At 38.4% G+C, this 15,290-nt stretch overlaps 1 protein-coding gene and 1 long non-coding RNA gene across 2 annotated transcripts in view; one reads left to right on the forward strand and one right to left on the reverse strand.

The window, feature by feature from the left end:
- Nucleotides 1-15,290, reverse strand: part of LOC132657042 (uncharacterized) — a 442,538-nt gene that overhangs the window by 11,132 nt on the left and 416,116 nt on the right. The window lies entirely within an intron of this gene.
- Nucleotides 13,239-14,414, forward strand: Pdha2 (pyruvate dehydrogenase E1 subunit alpha 2). Its single transcript, XM_021627456.1, has one exon. The coding sequence runs from the start codon at nucleotides 13,239-13,241 to the stop codon at nucleotides 14,412-14,414; it is 1,176 nt and encodes a 391-aa protein (XP_021483131.1).

A 15,290-nucleotide genomic window follows, 5' to 3' on the forward strand; every position in this document is an offset into this window, starting at 1 on the left:
AAAGTGAGCTTGTGAGAATGATATCAATGTATGCAACAACAGTAAATGGTTTATGCTGAACACTCAGTAAGTGTAAGTGATTTAGTATGCGTATAAAGGTTTTTAAAAAATATTTTAGAAGACACCATTTGAATAGTAGGGAAAGAGGGCTAGATCTGGAAAGGAGGTGAATAGGATAAAAATACAGTTCATAAAATCCTCAAACAACTATTAATAAATGAGAAAAAAACAAATGAATATATCCACAAATGAATAGAACTTACTGAAAATGACAATGTTTAGTTCTTACAAAATTCTGACAAGAAGACATAAGGCATAAATGGGAGAAAAGGTCAAAAGATCACAGGCCATCTAATCTGGAGGAAGGACAGGGCTACAAAAACAACACAAGAGACCCTGCTGAAGCCAAGTGAGAAGAAAAGAATAAATTCCCCCAAATGCTGTAGTTTTATTCCACACATGTGCCCTGGGTTCTGATTGCTCTGCCTTTCCATGAGCATGTGTGCATGTGCACACACACAAACAAAACTCATACATTAAGGTATATATATATATGTATATATATACATATATATATAGTGAATGTTAATGGATATAAAAAGATGTTTGAGGTAGGGGTGAGCTGGGAGGATTGGAGAGAGGAAATTGTGGTTGGTATGTATTGTATGAAAGAAAAATCTATTTTCAATAAAAAAAGAAAAAATGAATTTTGATATAATTAAAACAAAAATCCCAAATTATTTGCTATCAAATAAAATAAAAATTTAATAATTATATGAAATGTATTGCATATAGGCCATAAAATTTTAGCAGGTTTGTAGAAAGAAAAGTAATGAGGCCAGGTTCAGTGATGCATAGCTGTGATTCCAGCACTCAGGAAGGCAGAGGCAAGCAGATCTCTGTGAGTTCACGGCCAGCCTGGATTACTAAGCAAGTCCAGGACAGCCAAGGCCATACAGAGAAACCTTGACTTGTAAAAAAACAAACAAACAAACCAAAAACACATGATCATCTCTTTAGATGCCGAAAAGATATTTGACAAAGTCCAACACCCATTCATGTTTAAAGTCTTGGAGAGATGCACATACCTACACATAGTAAAGGCAATATAGAGCAAGCCTATAGCCAACATCAAACTCAATGGAAAGAAACTTATATCAATCCCACTGAAATCAGGGACAAGACAAGGCTGCCCACTCTTTCCATATCTCTTCAACATAGTACTTGAAGTCCTAGCCAGAGCAAAAATACAACTAAGGGAGATCAAGGGATACAAATCAGAAAGGAGGTCAAAATTTCACTGTTCGCAGATGATATGATAGTATACATGAGTGAACCCAAAAATTCAAACAGAGAACTCCTTCAGCTGATAAACAGCTTGAGCAAAGTGGCTGGATACAAAATCAACTCAAAAATTTCAGAAGCCCTCCTGTATACCAAAGACAAAAGGGCAGAGGAAGAAATCAGGGAAACAATCCCTTCAAAGTAGCCACTAATAACATAAAGTACCTTGGGGTGACTCTAACCAAACAAGTGAAAGACCTGTTTGAAAAAAACTTCAAGTCTCTGAAGAAAGAAATTGAAGAACATATCAGAATATGGAAAGATGTCCTGTGCTCATGGATTGGTAGGATTAACTTAGTGAAATGGCCATCCTGCCAAAAGCAATCTACAGATTCAATGCAATTCCCATCAAAATACCAACTCAATTCTTTACAGACCTTGAAAGAAAAATCTCAGCTTCATATGGAGAAACAAAAAACCCAGAATCTCCAAAACAATCCTGTACAATAATAGATCATCTGGAGGTATCTCCATCCCTGACCTCAAACTACAGAGCAATAGAAATAAAAACTGCATGGTACTGGCATAGAAACAGTAATGAGGATCAATGGAACCGAATAGAAGAACCAGATATAAACTCACACACCTATGAATACTTGATTTTTGACAAAGCAGCCAAAACCATTCAATGGAAAAAAGACAGCATCTTCAACAAATGGTGCTGGTCCAACTGGATGTCTACATGCAGAAAAATGAAAATAGATCCATACTTATCAAAAAACTAAAGTCCAAGTGGATCAAAGACCTCAACATAAAAACAGATACACTAAATCATTTAGAAGAAAAAGTGGGGAAGACCCTGGAACTCATTGGCACAGGAGACAACATCCTGAACAGAACACCAACAGCACAGGCTCTAAGAGCAACAATCAATAAATGGGACCTCATGAAACTGAAAAGCTTCTGTAAAGTAAAAGACACTGTCCTCAGAATAAAATGACAACCTACAGACTAGGAAAGGATCTTCACCAACCCTATATCTGACAGAGGGCTGATATCCAGAATATATAAAGAACTAAGTTAAAAAGCAATAAATCAAGCAATCCAATTAAAAAATGGGGAATGGAGATAAACAGAATTCTCTGTAGAGGAATATCGAATGGCAGAGAAACACTTAAAGAGATGCTCAACATCCTTAGCCATCAGGGAAATGCAAATCAAAACGACCTTGAGATTTCACCTGACACCCATAAAAATGGCTAAAATCAAAAACTCAAATGACAACACATGCTAAAGAGGTTGTAGAGAAAGAGGAACCCTCCTCCATTTCTGGTGGGAATGTAAACTGGTACTACCACTTTGGAAATCAATCTGGCACTTTCTCAGACAATTAGGAATAGTGCTTGCTCAAGACCCAGCTATATAATTCTTAGGCATATATACAAAATTTGCTGAAGTACACAAGGACATTTGCTCAGCCATGTTTGTAGCAGCTTTATTTGAAATAGCCAGAACCTGGAAACAACCCAGATGTCCATCAACGGAGGAATGGATACAGAAATTGTGGCATTTTTACACAATGGAATACTACTCAGCAATCAAAAAGGAGGATATCATGAAATTTGCAGGCAAATGGTGGGATCTAAAAAAGATCATTCTGAGTGAGGTATCCCAGAAGGAGAAATACACACATGGTATATACTCACTTATTTAGACTTATAAGATACGATATACATAATGAAATCTGTACACTTAAAGAAGATAAACAAGAAAGAAGATCCAGGGTAAGATGATCAATCCCCACTTAGAAAGATAAATGGGATGGACAGTGGATGTGGGAGAAAACAAGTAACAGAACAGGAGCCTACCACAGAGGGCCTCTGAAAGACTCTACCTAGCAGTGTATCAAAGCAGATACTGACACTCATAACCAAACTGTCAGCACAGTGCAGGGAATTATATGAAAGAAGGGGGAGTTAATATGACCTGGAGAGGATAGGAGCTCCACGAGTATCAAATATGTCTGTTGAAACTGTTTCTCCAACCAAGTACCATGTATGGATATAACCTAGAATCTTTCCTCGGATGTAGCCTGTGGTAGCTCAGTAACCAAGTGGATACCCTAGTAAGGGGGACAGGGACTATTTTTAACATGAACTCAATGGTAGGCTCTTTGACCTCCCCACCCTCCAAGGGAGGAGCAGCCCTGATAGGCCACAGAGGAGGACTTTCCAGCCAGTCCTGAAGATATCTGATAAAATAGGGTCAGATGAAAGGGGAGGCGGTCCTCCCCTATCAGTGGACTTGGAAAGGGGCATGGAGGAGATGAGGGAGGGAGGATGGGATTGGGAGGGAATGGAGTGGGATACAGCTGGGATACAGAGTTAATAAAATTTAACTAATAATAAAAATGAAAAAATTTATAGTGTAAAGGGGTTTAATTTGTTAAATATAATTATATAATATTGCAATAACCAAAATGAGGAATGATTGTATAAGAATCAACTGATATATTATGGAACTAAAAGCCCTGGAAAATAATAGTATAGTTTGTGAAAACACAGATGTAGGAATAGTTCTATAAATACATGAAACAACATCCATAACTCCATACACAAAAGAAGAAAGACCTGAACAGATAAAATTGTAATGTCACCTCTTGGCATCATGCAGCAGTAATTGCCAACTATATTTAAAATATTGATGATTGACTAATGCAAAAAGGGCTTGGCACCTAAGAAAAGATCTATGGCAACATAAGTGTATAGTCACAGGGAAATGTTTTAATTATGACATAGCCATATATTGGAGATAGTTTTCAGTGGGTGAATGATCTTTTAAATGATTTTCTGGATTTGAGAAGTGCTTATTTTTTGAAAGAAAACATGTCAAAAATTATTAAAATGCAAAATGTGGCCTTAGTCACAAGAGAAGTTTAAAATGGAGAGAAATAAAGACTTAATAATTGATAACTCTTGATGTTTTATGATTTTTATATTTATGTTTTCCTATATTGACACTATAGAATTTTATAAAAGACACTATAATGAAGGATACAGTTGACCCATATGCTAATAATTTATCTTTGATAATGACAGTAAATTTGAAAAGTTATTTTTATTTAAATGGGGAGGAGGACAGAAACCTTTTCTTTTAGTTTTCAAGCTTAAAAAGACACCAAGTTTAAAATATATCTTTCTGGAACATATAGAGAATGAGGAGAAGCTAATGTTGAAAATAGAACTGGCATCTCTCTACTGGTGGGAATTCAAGCAATAAGGCATCTGGGTCTTCCTGGGGAATTGTTTAAGTTGGCAAGACCAGAACACATATCATTAACTTTAGATCCACATTCACTTTTGGACCCTGCTTTACATATTAGGAAATGAAGTCTGCTCATAAGTGGTAAAAGACTATTTGTATATACACATATATACATATAGATATACACATATATACATATATATATATTAAATTTTGAGTCAGGGTAAGAATATATCATGGAGAAGCAGTTTTGTTATGTAGTGGAGAGTTCCAGAGACTGCTAATACTATAGTTGTCATTAAATTTAGCCAAGTCCTTGATGTGAGAAATTTCAGTTCATTGTTGATGACACAGATTGCAGAAGCATATGGAAGCAATTAGAGGAAAGTAAATGGAGACAGTGGGTGCTGGCTACATATTTGTGGAGCCTGACTAGATAAAAGGAATAATGTAGGATGAAATGTAAAAGAGGCAATGAGGTCTCTGGTATCTACTTACAGATGAGGAAATTTGAGCATGAAAGCAATTCAAAGAATACAAAATCAATGATTCTCTGGTGAGGATGTGGGAGAGCAGAGTATCATGATAAACTAGAAGGTTATGTTGCAAAGGCCAGGGTTAGATTTCCAGATAAGATTCTTCCTCTGCTGAGATGAGCAGGAAGTTCCGATTGAAGGCAAATTTTATCAGGAGACAGGCAGCTGCGTCTGGGAAGCAGTGGGCTATGTGTGTGCTGGAAGGAAGCACAGAATCAGAAGACAAAAATGCCTCTCTTAGAAGGAATGGAGGACCTGAGGCCATGTCCAGCACTTACGGATATGATAGCCCCCATGGGTTTTTCTCCCCACCTCTTGGAGACACTGCAATCCATTCTTATAAATGGTAATTTTTAGCAGGGAGTATGGCAGGAAGAGGGTTATATAGGATTACAAACACTAAATATTGGCTACTAGAAGAATGCAGCATGTGATAGTGAGAAATCAAGTGGATGGAAGGAGCCAGTCTATGGTAGTTTAACAAATCCTAATATTATCTGCCTTACTCAATATATTGCTTTTGATAGTGCCTCCCATATATGAGCTGAAAAATCCTCCCATTACATTCTCTTATTTACTAATGTGGGTGATATCTTCTGGATTAATGATTTAAGTCATCTTTGAGGCTCCCTTGGTGTTCTTTTAGGTTCACAGTACTGAATACATTTCAAATACCTTAGAATCCTGATGCACAGTGGGTCCATGGGAACAGAAAGATTCTCACACAAGAAGGGCTTCATCAAAACATCTACTGACTGTATTGTCTTAGGTTGCTTGGAGAAACTGCATTCATATGCACAATGAATTGCATAATTATGAGATTCTGGTTTTCATATTTCCAAGAGTGCCTTTCAACTCTGCTGTGTTCCCAAATTAAGGGGAACAACTTAACAAAATTAGTGTTTTAGTTTGTGTGTTGCTGTTTGACAGTACTCTATTTTTAATTTGTCCATCATTGATTCTAATAAAGACAAACTGTCATGCTAACCACTACCCAGAATGCAGTACTTTCATTTCATTGCCTCTGTAATAGCTGCTCATGTGTTGCTTCCTCTGGCACTCAATGTTGATGTGTCCTTTTTTGTAGGCCAGCACAGAGAAGCTGGGCAAGACTGTAGCACAACACCTTCATGTGAACTGGAGTAAGGAAAAGGTCTGGATGTCTTCATTGTACTTCTTTCTGTTGCTCAGCAAGAAGTGGAGATATCAAAGAAGGCATTGCAGGAAGATGGAATAAGGATAGACATTTTATTTTCTTCAACTACATTTGCTATCTCTCTCTCTCTCTCTCTCTCTCTCTCTCTCTCTCTCTCTCTCTCTCTCTCGTCCAATCTTCATAGTCCTTAGTTCCCTCATATGGGAATCAGGAACAAGTCAAACTGACTCTCTGGACTTAGAGAGTCAAATAAGCCCATGTGATTATCTATTTCTCTAGCAAATAGATGTGAGTTTCATAACTGGACAACATTTACAACTGTACCTTAACTATCAAATTAATAGTTGTTAATAGTGACATAAAAGTTGTTACCCTGTTTAAAAACAATAGCGATAAATATATGTCTGTACACATCCAGAAGGATTTCCTGTCAATCAGTAGGAATAGCTTCTGCCAGTGTCTCAGTTTGGAATGTGATGGATTACACCTCTCCACAGTTTAAACATAGTGTAGCGCATAGGAAACCAAAAATACAGTCAGAAATAGGAAGTAGTTAAAGTGTCTTGCATGGTTTTACTTTCTTCCTGTCTTTCTCCAGATCTGAATGAATTGGTCAAGTGTGTTGCTTAAAGTTCCTTCTAGGGGGCAGCAGTGCCCTGGAATTTTGCCAATAACCCTTTCTAAGTAAACCTTCATTGTCTCTTACTCCTCATCAAGGAAGCAAACTGTAAAAACATAAGTGAATTAACGGTGCTATTGGGGAGCACAGTGACATCAGAAACAGTGATATCCCACTCAATGCTATTAAGTGGAAGGATGGTGGAGACCATTTAAAAAGAATGTATAGTAATACTGACCAGAAGAGGCAAAAACATAAAATAGTGGTTATACACATAAAGAAGCCCTCCTTTCCCTATCTAATATATGGAGTTCATGTTTTACTTTCTAGTTTAATACAGTTACTAAAATCAACATTGTAGGCATAAATAGGTTTGTTTACAAAGTAAAAACTTGAAACAGTGAAATTTTATGTAAATGAGAGTTAAAAACTTTTGGAGGTAATAAAAACAGACTTAGGTCTAGGATAGAGCTTTCACGATTGCCTTGATTTTCAAGAACATTCACTTTATTGGTGAATTTTAACTTGAATGATCAGTTTGGATTTACAAAATAACTTCAAAAACAAATCAGAGAACTCAGTTCAAAATTCCCTACTCCTCTGTGGACTCTGTTCAAATGGAGATGCTAAGAACATAAACTGTAATATCAGATTATAAATGCGAAATTATATTTCTTATCTCACTTTGACACACTCAGTCACAGGTCCCAAATTCTATGATTAGGAGAAGTCACATTATTCTTGTCACCAGAAGGAGAACAATGGTGGCTTAACTAGTTACTTCTAAAGTTTATCAACATTACTATTTTCTTTTCTCCCCGTATCATCATGTGGTAGAATACGAATCCTTCCCCTTTACTTTCCTTCATGATAATTTTCCTGATTTTTGAGTAATGACATTTCAGAAATATAGTAGAGCAAAGCAGAAGATGAAAGTGTTATCCAGAACTCTGTTTCCTAAAATAGCCTTACTTTTATAATATTGAAAGGGGACCTTCCTTGTCATTATTTTGAAAAATATATGATTCTGATATTTTCTCTTTTCTCCAAGGGAGATAAAATAATAGACCAAATGGGAGAAATTATCTTTGAGTTATATATAACTTCTAATTTGTGCACTGAGTTCTTACTCATCACTCTTGATTGCCAAACCTTAGAGCTATGAAAAAATATATTACCACTAATCATAAGGATGAGAGTCTGATATTATTTATCAAGAACATACTTACTCTTTAACAGCTTTCCTCAATTAACATTTGGTGAAAAGTGCAATCATTACCAGAGAAATGTAAACACTCATACTGTTCTTTTCTCATATATCCTTGTCTATTACTGTAAAGTTGTTCATTTGCTGTTTATGTAAGCAGAGTAACACTTTAAAGATAACTTTAGAAACGCCTGTCAGATCAACCACTGGTCATGCAATGAATGCTGTCACAAAGGCATGAATGACTGCTACCATGATCTCTGTTTTCTCTTTTATTGGTAGTTTTGTTAATTAACCAAAATATCTGCCACTAGCCTAATAAAAGTGTTCATCAACTTTCCTTTAATTTGAAGTAGATTAAAAGTGAGATTTGGCATTAATTAAACACAAAGAATTTATGGGGGATTTTAATTGAAAAAAATGTCAAAAATGAACATATGAAAGGCTTCTTAATTTTTTTTCACAATGAAGATGGTATTAAACAAAAAGAAGAAAGAAAGAATCCCATAAGAACAACATGCCACCACTGACTGGCTAGTAGTACATGAATAATTTGCATGGAGTCTAGCCGGGAAAATATAAGGAGTGAGCTGAAGATCAACAACTGCCTTGGGCAGTTTTTAACTGTTATACTGATGTCTGTGAAATTCGATTTTTCTTTGAAAATACAGTAATATAAGTCTGTCTGGGAAGACAGAAATATGTCTGAAAACTTGTCACTGAGATTAACCAATGTGATTAATATTCTTGTATATTGTGTTCTGCACACGATTCTGCCTGTCTATATTTAAGCTGAATATGGAATAGATTGAATAGCCAATGCCTAAATGGTCTCTGTAAGTTTCACATTTATGACTTAAAAATACTGCTCAGATCTTGATGCAAAAAGAGGCCATCTTGCATGTTCTCCTCTCACATGATTCTAGTTCAGCCTTGTCACACTGGCTTTTAAGGGAAGCTCTATCTTTGCAGCCCAGGCTACATGTGACAAGATTAAATTGGCACACTTTCACTGTATAGCTCTTGTATTCCTGGCAGCACAAGCCTGGCGGATCCCTCTGAGAGAAGTCTCAGCTGTCACTCAGTGACCCATTAACACTACTGTTCCATCCTGCAGTGTCAATTTTTTATTCTTATGGATATAATGCTCCCAGGAGACTGCAGATACCTGCAGGAATAAGAGAGAACAGCAGATTCAGGCTAACTATCAAAGACAGAGCAAACAACACAGCCAGAACACAAATTCCAACAGATGAATTCTAAGTGCAGTAAAAAAGGTCTATTATGATGCTAGGTTTTGAAATGTATTAAGAGAGTCCAGCTTTGCCTGCTTTTGGATCACTTCCTCCTGGCAGGGCTGCCTTGCCTGGCCTCAGGAGATGAAGATACAGGCAGTCCTGATGTGACTTGCTGTGCTGAGGAAGATTTATTGGGGGAGGTGACTCTGCTTTTCTGGGGGAAAAGAGAGAGAGGAAGGGGAGGGAGGGAAAGTAAGGGGGACTGGAAGAAAAGAAGAGATAGGCACCCTTGGGAATGTAAAATAAATAAATTAGTAAGAATTTTTTTTAAAAAAAGAGGTATGGTAACTTTTTAGCAAGCTATTTTCTTTGCCCTGTCTGAATATCAGAAGTATCCAAAGTAAGCCTTGCAATGTTGAGAAAGAAGATGCTTTGAACCTATAACATGGGAGAGACTTTAAAACTGCTTAATAGGCAATGGATACAGACTAGAACACACGTCAAGGAGAATTGCTTACTAATCTAAGCAGACCAGGGTCTTTGAGTAGGGGTGGCTTATTGGTGTATAGAAAAATAAAAATTGTCAAGTATCCTTATAGCTCTAGGATAATTAAGGCTTCTTTGACGTCAAGATGGAACTGGTATCAGTAACTTAAGCAAACAACACTGCTCTCCAGCAGTTCAAAATAGCATACTATTTAATGGGCACATTCTGAGATGCTACACTTTATAGTTACTACATAAAGAATTATGAGAACCTGGCTCTAGGGATGGTGAGATGGCTCATTCGGTAAAAGTCTAATGGCCAAAGTTCAATCTTCAGAACTCAAGTCAGGGGAGAAGGAGACAACAGGCTCCAAAATTTTGTAGGCCAGAGCACAGTGAAACCACTAAAGAAACTAAACTGCTTCATGGGTAGGAAGAAAGGTTTACTGAGGATCAAAGTGCCAAGGCCATACCTCAGAATGTAAGAAGAGAAAAATGACAGAAAAGCAGGATGAGTATCTTCGAGATGGTACAGGCTATACAGAATGACTAGATGCCTTGACCAAGGTAGTTGACCTTCTGAAAAGACTAAAGGTGGTTCCTGGTAAACAGAAACCCTACCTTAGAAGATGGGCTTTTCTGGTAAGCAGTAAATTGCCTTTAGGCTTCTCTTTAACCAGTCAAAGTCCATCTGTTTAGGACATTGTTCCTGGCACTGCTGTTTGAGGAGGCAATGCTTTGTACCTAACAAATGTCTTCTCATCTTCACACTTGAGCTGTGGCATATGTCTATCCCTTCAAAAGGACCCCCCCCATACAAACATACACATCACACACACACACACACACAAAATGGCTCTCTATTTACCTTAATAAGATTAGTCAAATTTAGATGATTTCTAAGCAAAATCCACAAATAAATGTGAGTCTTTGGAAACTGGTAGGAGATATATCTTAGTACAAGAAAAACTGCTCACCTTAGTGACAACGAAAAAGATGGTTAGAAGACACATCAAAAAACAAACAAACAAAAACCCAGAAAAAAACAAAAACAAAACAACAACAACAAAAACAACAGGCACAATTCAGAACAGTAACAAAATCAGAGAGAAGCCTGAAGTCTGCAAACTTTCTAGGAGAATCTGCACGTCAATCCTGCATTCAAAGTGCCCATATGAAACAAAGCTTTAGTGCCCTTAGTCTTGAGGTTCAGCTCCCTCTTAACTGTGACAGAAGTAGGAGGATAAAAGTTGCATTGTCTTCAGTAATATTTTGTTTTAAACATTTTAAGGAAAAGGTTATCTTGAAAAGTTAGGATTTTAAATTAATTTAATTAATTTGCAATTTTGTTTTTCATTAAATAAAAATAGTATGAATAGAGCACCTAAAAACATGGTTGAGCAAATGTCCTTGTTGTATAGTTGAGCATATTTCAGATATATGCCTGGGAGTGGTATAGCTGGATATTGAGGAAGCACTATTCCTAAATGTCTGAGAAAGCGCCAGATTGATTTCCAAAGTGGTTGTACAAGTTTACATTCCCATCAGCAATGGAGGAGGGTTTCCCTTTCTCCACATGATCTCCAGCAAGTGCTGTCACTTGAGTTTTTGCCCTCAGCCATTTTGATGGGTGTAAGGTGAAATCTCAGGGTAGTTTTGATTTGCATAACCCTGAACATTTCTTTAAGTGTTTCTCTGCCGTTTGATATTCCTCTATTGAAAATTCTCTGTTTAGCTCTGAAACCCATTTCTTAATAGGAAACAATGTAGATGTCCCTCAATGGAGGACTGTACACAGAAATTGTGGTTCATTTACACAATGGAATACTATTAAAAACAAGGAAATCATGAAATTTTCAGGCAAATGGTGGGAACTAGAAAAGATCATCTTGAGTGAGGTAAACCAGAAGTGGAAAGACACACATGGTATGTACTCACTCATAAGTGGTCATTATACATATAATATAGGATAAACATACTAAAATCTATAGTCCTAAAGAACCTAAATAATGCGGAAGACCCCTGGGAAGATGCTCAGTACTCATTCAGAAGGGCAAATGCAATAGACATTAGAAGCAGAAGACAGGGAACAGGACAGGAGCCTACCACAGAGGGCCTCTGAAAGACTCCACTGATCAAGGCTGAGACTCATAACCAGAATGCATGGAATTTTATGAAAGAAGGGGAAGACAGAAAGACCTGGAGTGGACAGAAGCTCCAAAAGGAGACAGAGCCAAAACAAAAACAAAAACAAAAACAAAAACAAGCAAACAAACAAAAAAACTGGGCCCTGGGGTTTCTGCAGAGACTGATACCCCAACCAAGGACCACTGATGGAGAGGACCTAAAACCCCTGCCCTGATGTAGCACATAGACTCGGTTTCCAAGTGGGTTACCTAGTAAGGGAAGCAGGGTCTGTCTCTGGCATAAACTCAGTGGCAGTCAATCTGATCACCTCCCCCCTGGGTGTTGCAGCCTTGTCAGGCCACAGAGTAAGACAATGCAGCCAGTCCTGATGAAATCTGATAGGCTAGGGTCAGCTAGAAGGGGAGGAGGACCTCCCCTATTAGTGGAGTAGGAGACGGGTATAGGAGGAGAAGAGGGAGGGAGGGAGAGATTGACATGAGACAAGGTGGGGCCCACAGCCAGGATACAAAATGAATAAATTGTAATAAATAATTAGTAAAAAAATGAAAAATAGTATATGATGAATTAAGCTTACCAAACGTATTTTAAAGATTTAAGTAGAAAAAAAACAAAATGAACAAAGAAAAAAAAATATACTCAAAAAAAATCACAAATAGAGTATTATTGAATACTTTTTCTCATTAGAAAACAGTTAAGACAATTATTACACCAGGACATATAAACAAGTAGAAGGTAATAATCAGGTTGTATTCGTTCTTCACTTGTGTATTTGTACATACTTGTCAATAAATATGTGAAGACGTTAAATTTTCTTTTAAAAACATAAAGATAGAAGAAACAATGACGTCATTTTGGCCTGCCCCTCCCTTCCTCTTTTTGAGGTGGGAGCAGAAACATACCCCAGAGAGGCCTCATGTTGCCTGAGAATGGGACTGAAGTGGGGATCCTACAAGCCTCCATGTCATCTGCGCAGCAGTTACTGCCCAAGCTTTGGGGTGCTGAGATGGAACTCAAGTACACTAGGCTATGTTCTCACCCTGTCCGGATTTTTACTGAGTGGCACAGGTAAAGACATCCTGGGGCTGACGACAGTGAGGCCGTTACTTAGGATGAAGGCACCTGAGATGTTAGTTTTTGGCCTGGAAAACACTGACCGCCAGACTCCGTGGGCGTGGCTTCGGGTGGAGGACGCAGGCAACGTGATTCTGTCGCGCTATTCTTGCGTCACAAGGAGCTGGGCCTCCATTTTGAAAGCCTCCGAGTGATCGTTAGGAGCCGGTACTGCGCCTTGCGTTTCTCCATGAGGAAAATGCTAGCGGCTGTGGTGTCCCGCGTGTTTTCGGGAGAGGTCCAGAAGCCGCCGCTCAGAGGGCTGCTGGCATCCTTTAACTTCTCCAGTAAAGCCACCTGTGACATTAAGAAATGCGATCTGTTCCGGTTGGAGGAAGGGCCCGCCACCTCCACCTTGCTCACCCGAGAGGAGGCCCTCAAATACTACCGGGCCATGCAGGTGATTCGGCGCATGGAGCTGAAGTCCGATCAGCTCTATAAGCAGAAATTCATCCGCGGTTTCTGTCACCTGTGTGACGGACAGGAGGCCTGCTATGTGGGCCTGGAGGCAGGGATAAATCCCACGGATCATATCATCACCTCCTACAGGTCTCATGGCGTTTGCTACACGCGGGGAATGCCCGTGAAATCCATTCTCGCAGAGCTGACCGGCCGCAGAGGGGGCTGCTCAAGAGGCAAGGGAGGCTCCATGCACATGTACCACAAGAACTTCTACGGCGGCAATGGCATTGTAGGGGCACAAGGACCCCTGGGAGCTGGTGTTGCTTTTGCCTGTAAGTACTTGGAAACTGGTGAGGTCTGTGTGGCCATGTACGGTGATGGTGCGGCTAACCAGGGCCAGATGGCTGAAGCTTACAATATGTCAGCCTTGTGGAAATTACCCTGCATTTTCATCTGTGAGAATAACCGTTATTCTATGGGGACAGCTATCGAAAGAGCAGCTGCCAGCACTGAATACTACAAGAGAGGCAGTTTTATCCCTGGACTGCGGGTGAATGGGATGGATATTCTCTGTGTTCGTGAGGCGACCAAGTTTGCAGCTAATCACTGCAGATCTGGAAAGGGGCCCATTTTGGTGGAGCTGCTGACCTACCGTTATCATGGTCACAGTATGAGTGATCCAGGGATCAGTTACCGAACACGAGAGGAAGTTCATGACGTGAGAAGCAAGAGTGACCCGATTATGCTCTTCCGTGAGAAAATGGTGACCAACAACCTCAGCAATGTTGAAGAATTGAAGGAAATTGATGCAGAAGTGAAAAAAGAAGTAGAGGAAGCAGCCCAGTTTGCTATAACGGATCCAGAACCATCTGTGGAAGAAATAGCACATACCATCTACCAACAATCTACACCCTTTGAAGTTCGTGGTACAAATAAGTGGATCAAGTATAAGTCCATCATTTAGAGAGTACTTGTAGATTTGTTACAAATTCTTCAGTGGAACATTTATGGTGAACTTTAGGAAACTTCCCAGCTTTGCTAAGGAGGAATAAATAAAAGAATGCAAACAAAAGTCTTGTAAACTTGTATACATTATTCGGTTATTAAGGAGATTAGAAGATATACGTTTGTTGAAAATGTTCCCTTTTATATTGTAACATTAAAAACACTATTGTAAGCAATATGAATATCTTTTAGAACATTTAAATTTCTAATCTAAATGTATAGTTGTAAAATAGGAAAAACAGGTTAACTTCCTCAATTTTTCATAGCAGTTATGTTTGAGTCATTTCATTTTGTTTGAGTCTTGAAATAAATAGTTATATAAAGAAGTAGATTGTTGATTCCTGTGACATGAGTTTGTCTAAAATCCTCTTCTGAGTTAGGAGGATGAGTTCCAGCCACTCAGGACCGACCTCTCCTCCTAAGCCATTTGCAACAGCTGATACACATGAACTGGTGTATATCATGGAAGGCATGAGTATGTGATATTGGTGCTGAAGTGTGTTATAGGGCAGAGGTAGGGGCAACACAAATGAGGATGTTTGGTTGTTGATGGTTATCAAAACACTTTATTTTGTTTACAATATTTGTGGTATACTAATTAGGAAAAATGTAAACAAAAACTCTAGGAGAAACTTTTATTTGCATTAATCTTCATGCTAATGTTATTCTTCCTTTACAATCCTTGCTAGATGTGTTCTAGATATGAGAAAGCAACCATGGTGATTTTTTTGACTGAAAAAGAACAAACACCACCACCTCTCAAAACTGAAAAAGTAAAATCAAAGGGATGAGATTGATGCACTTAATTCAACTCTAATTTCCCTTTCAAGATAGC

Source organism: Meriones unguiculatus, chromosome 10 (assembly GCF_030254825.1).
Source record: "Meriones unguiculatus strain TT.TT164.6M chromosome 10, Bangor_MerUng_6.1, whole genome shotgun sequence".
NCBI lineage: Eukaryota > Metazoa > Chordata > Mammalia > Rodentia > Muridae > Meriones > Meriones unguiculatus.

What these genes read in the sequence shown, in the direction of transcription:
- Pdha2 (XM_021627456.1), top strand. Translation starts at nt 13,239, where the DNA reads ATGAGGAAAATGCTAGCGGCTGTGGTGTCCCGCGTGTTTTCGGGAGAG.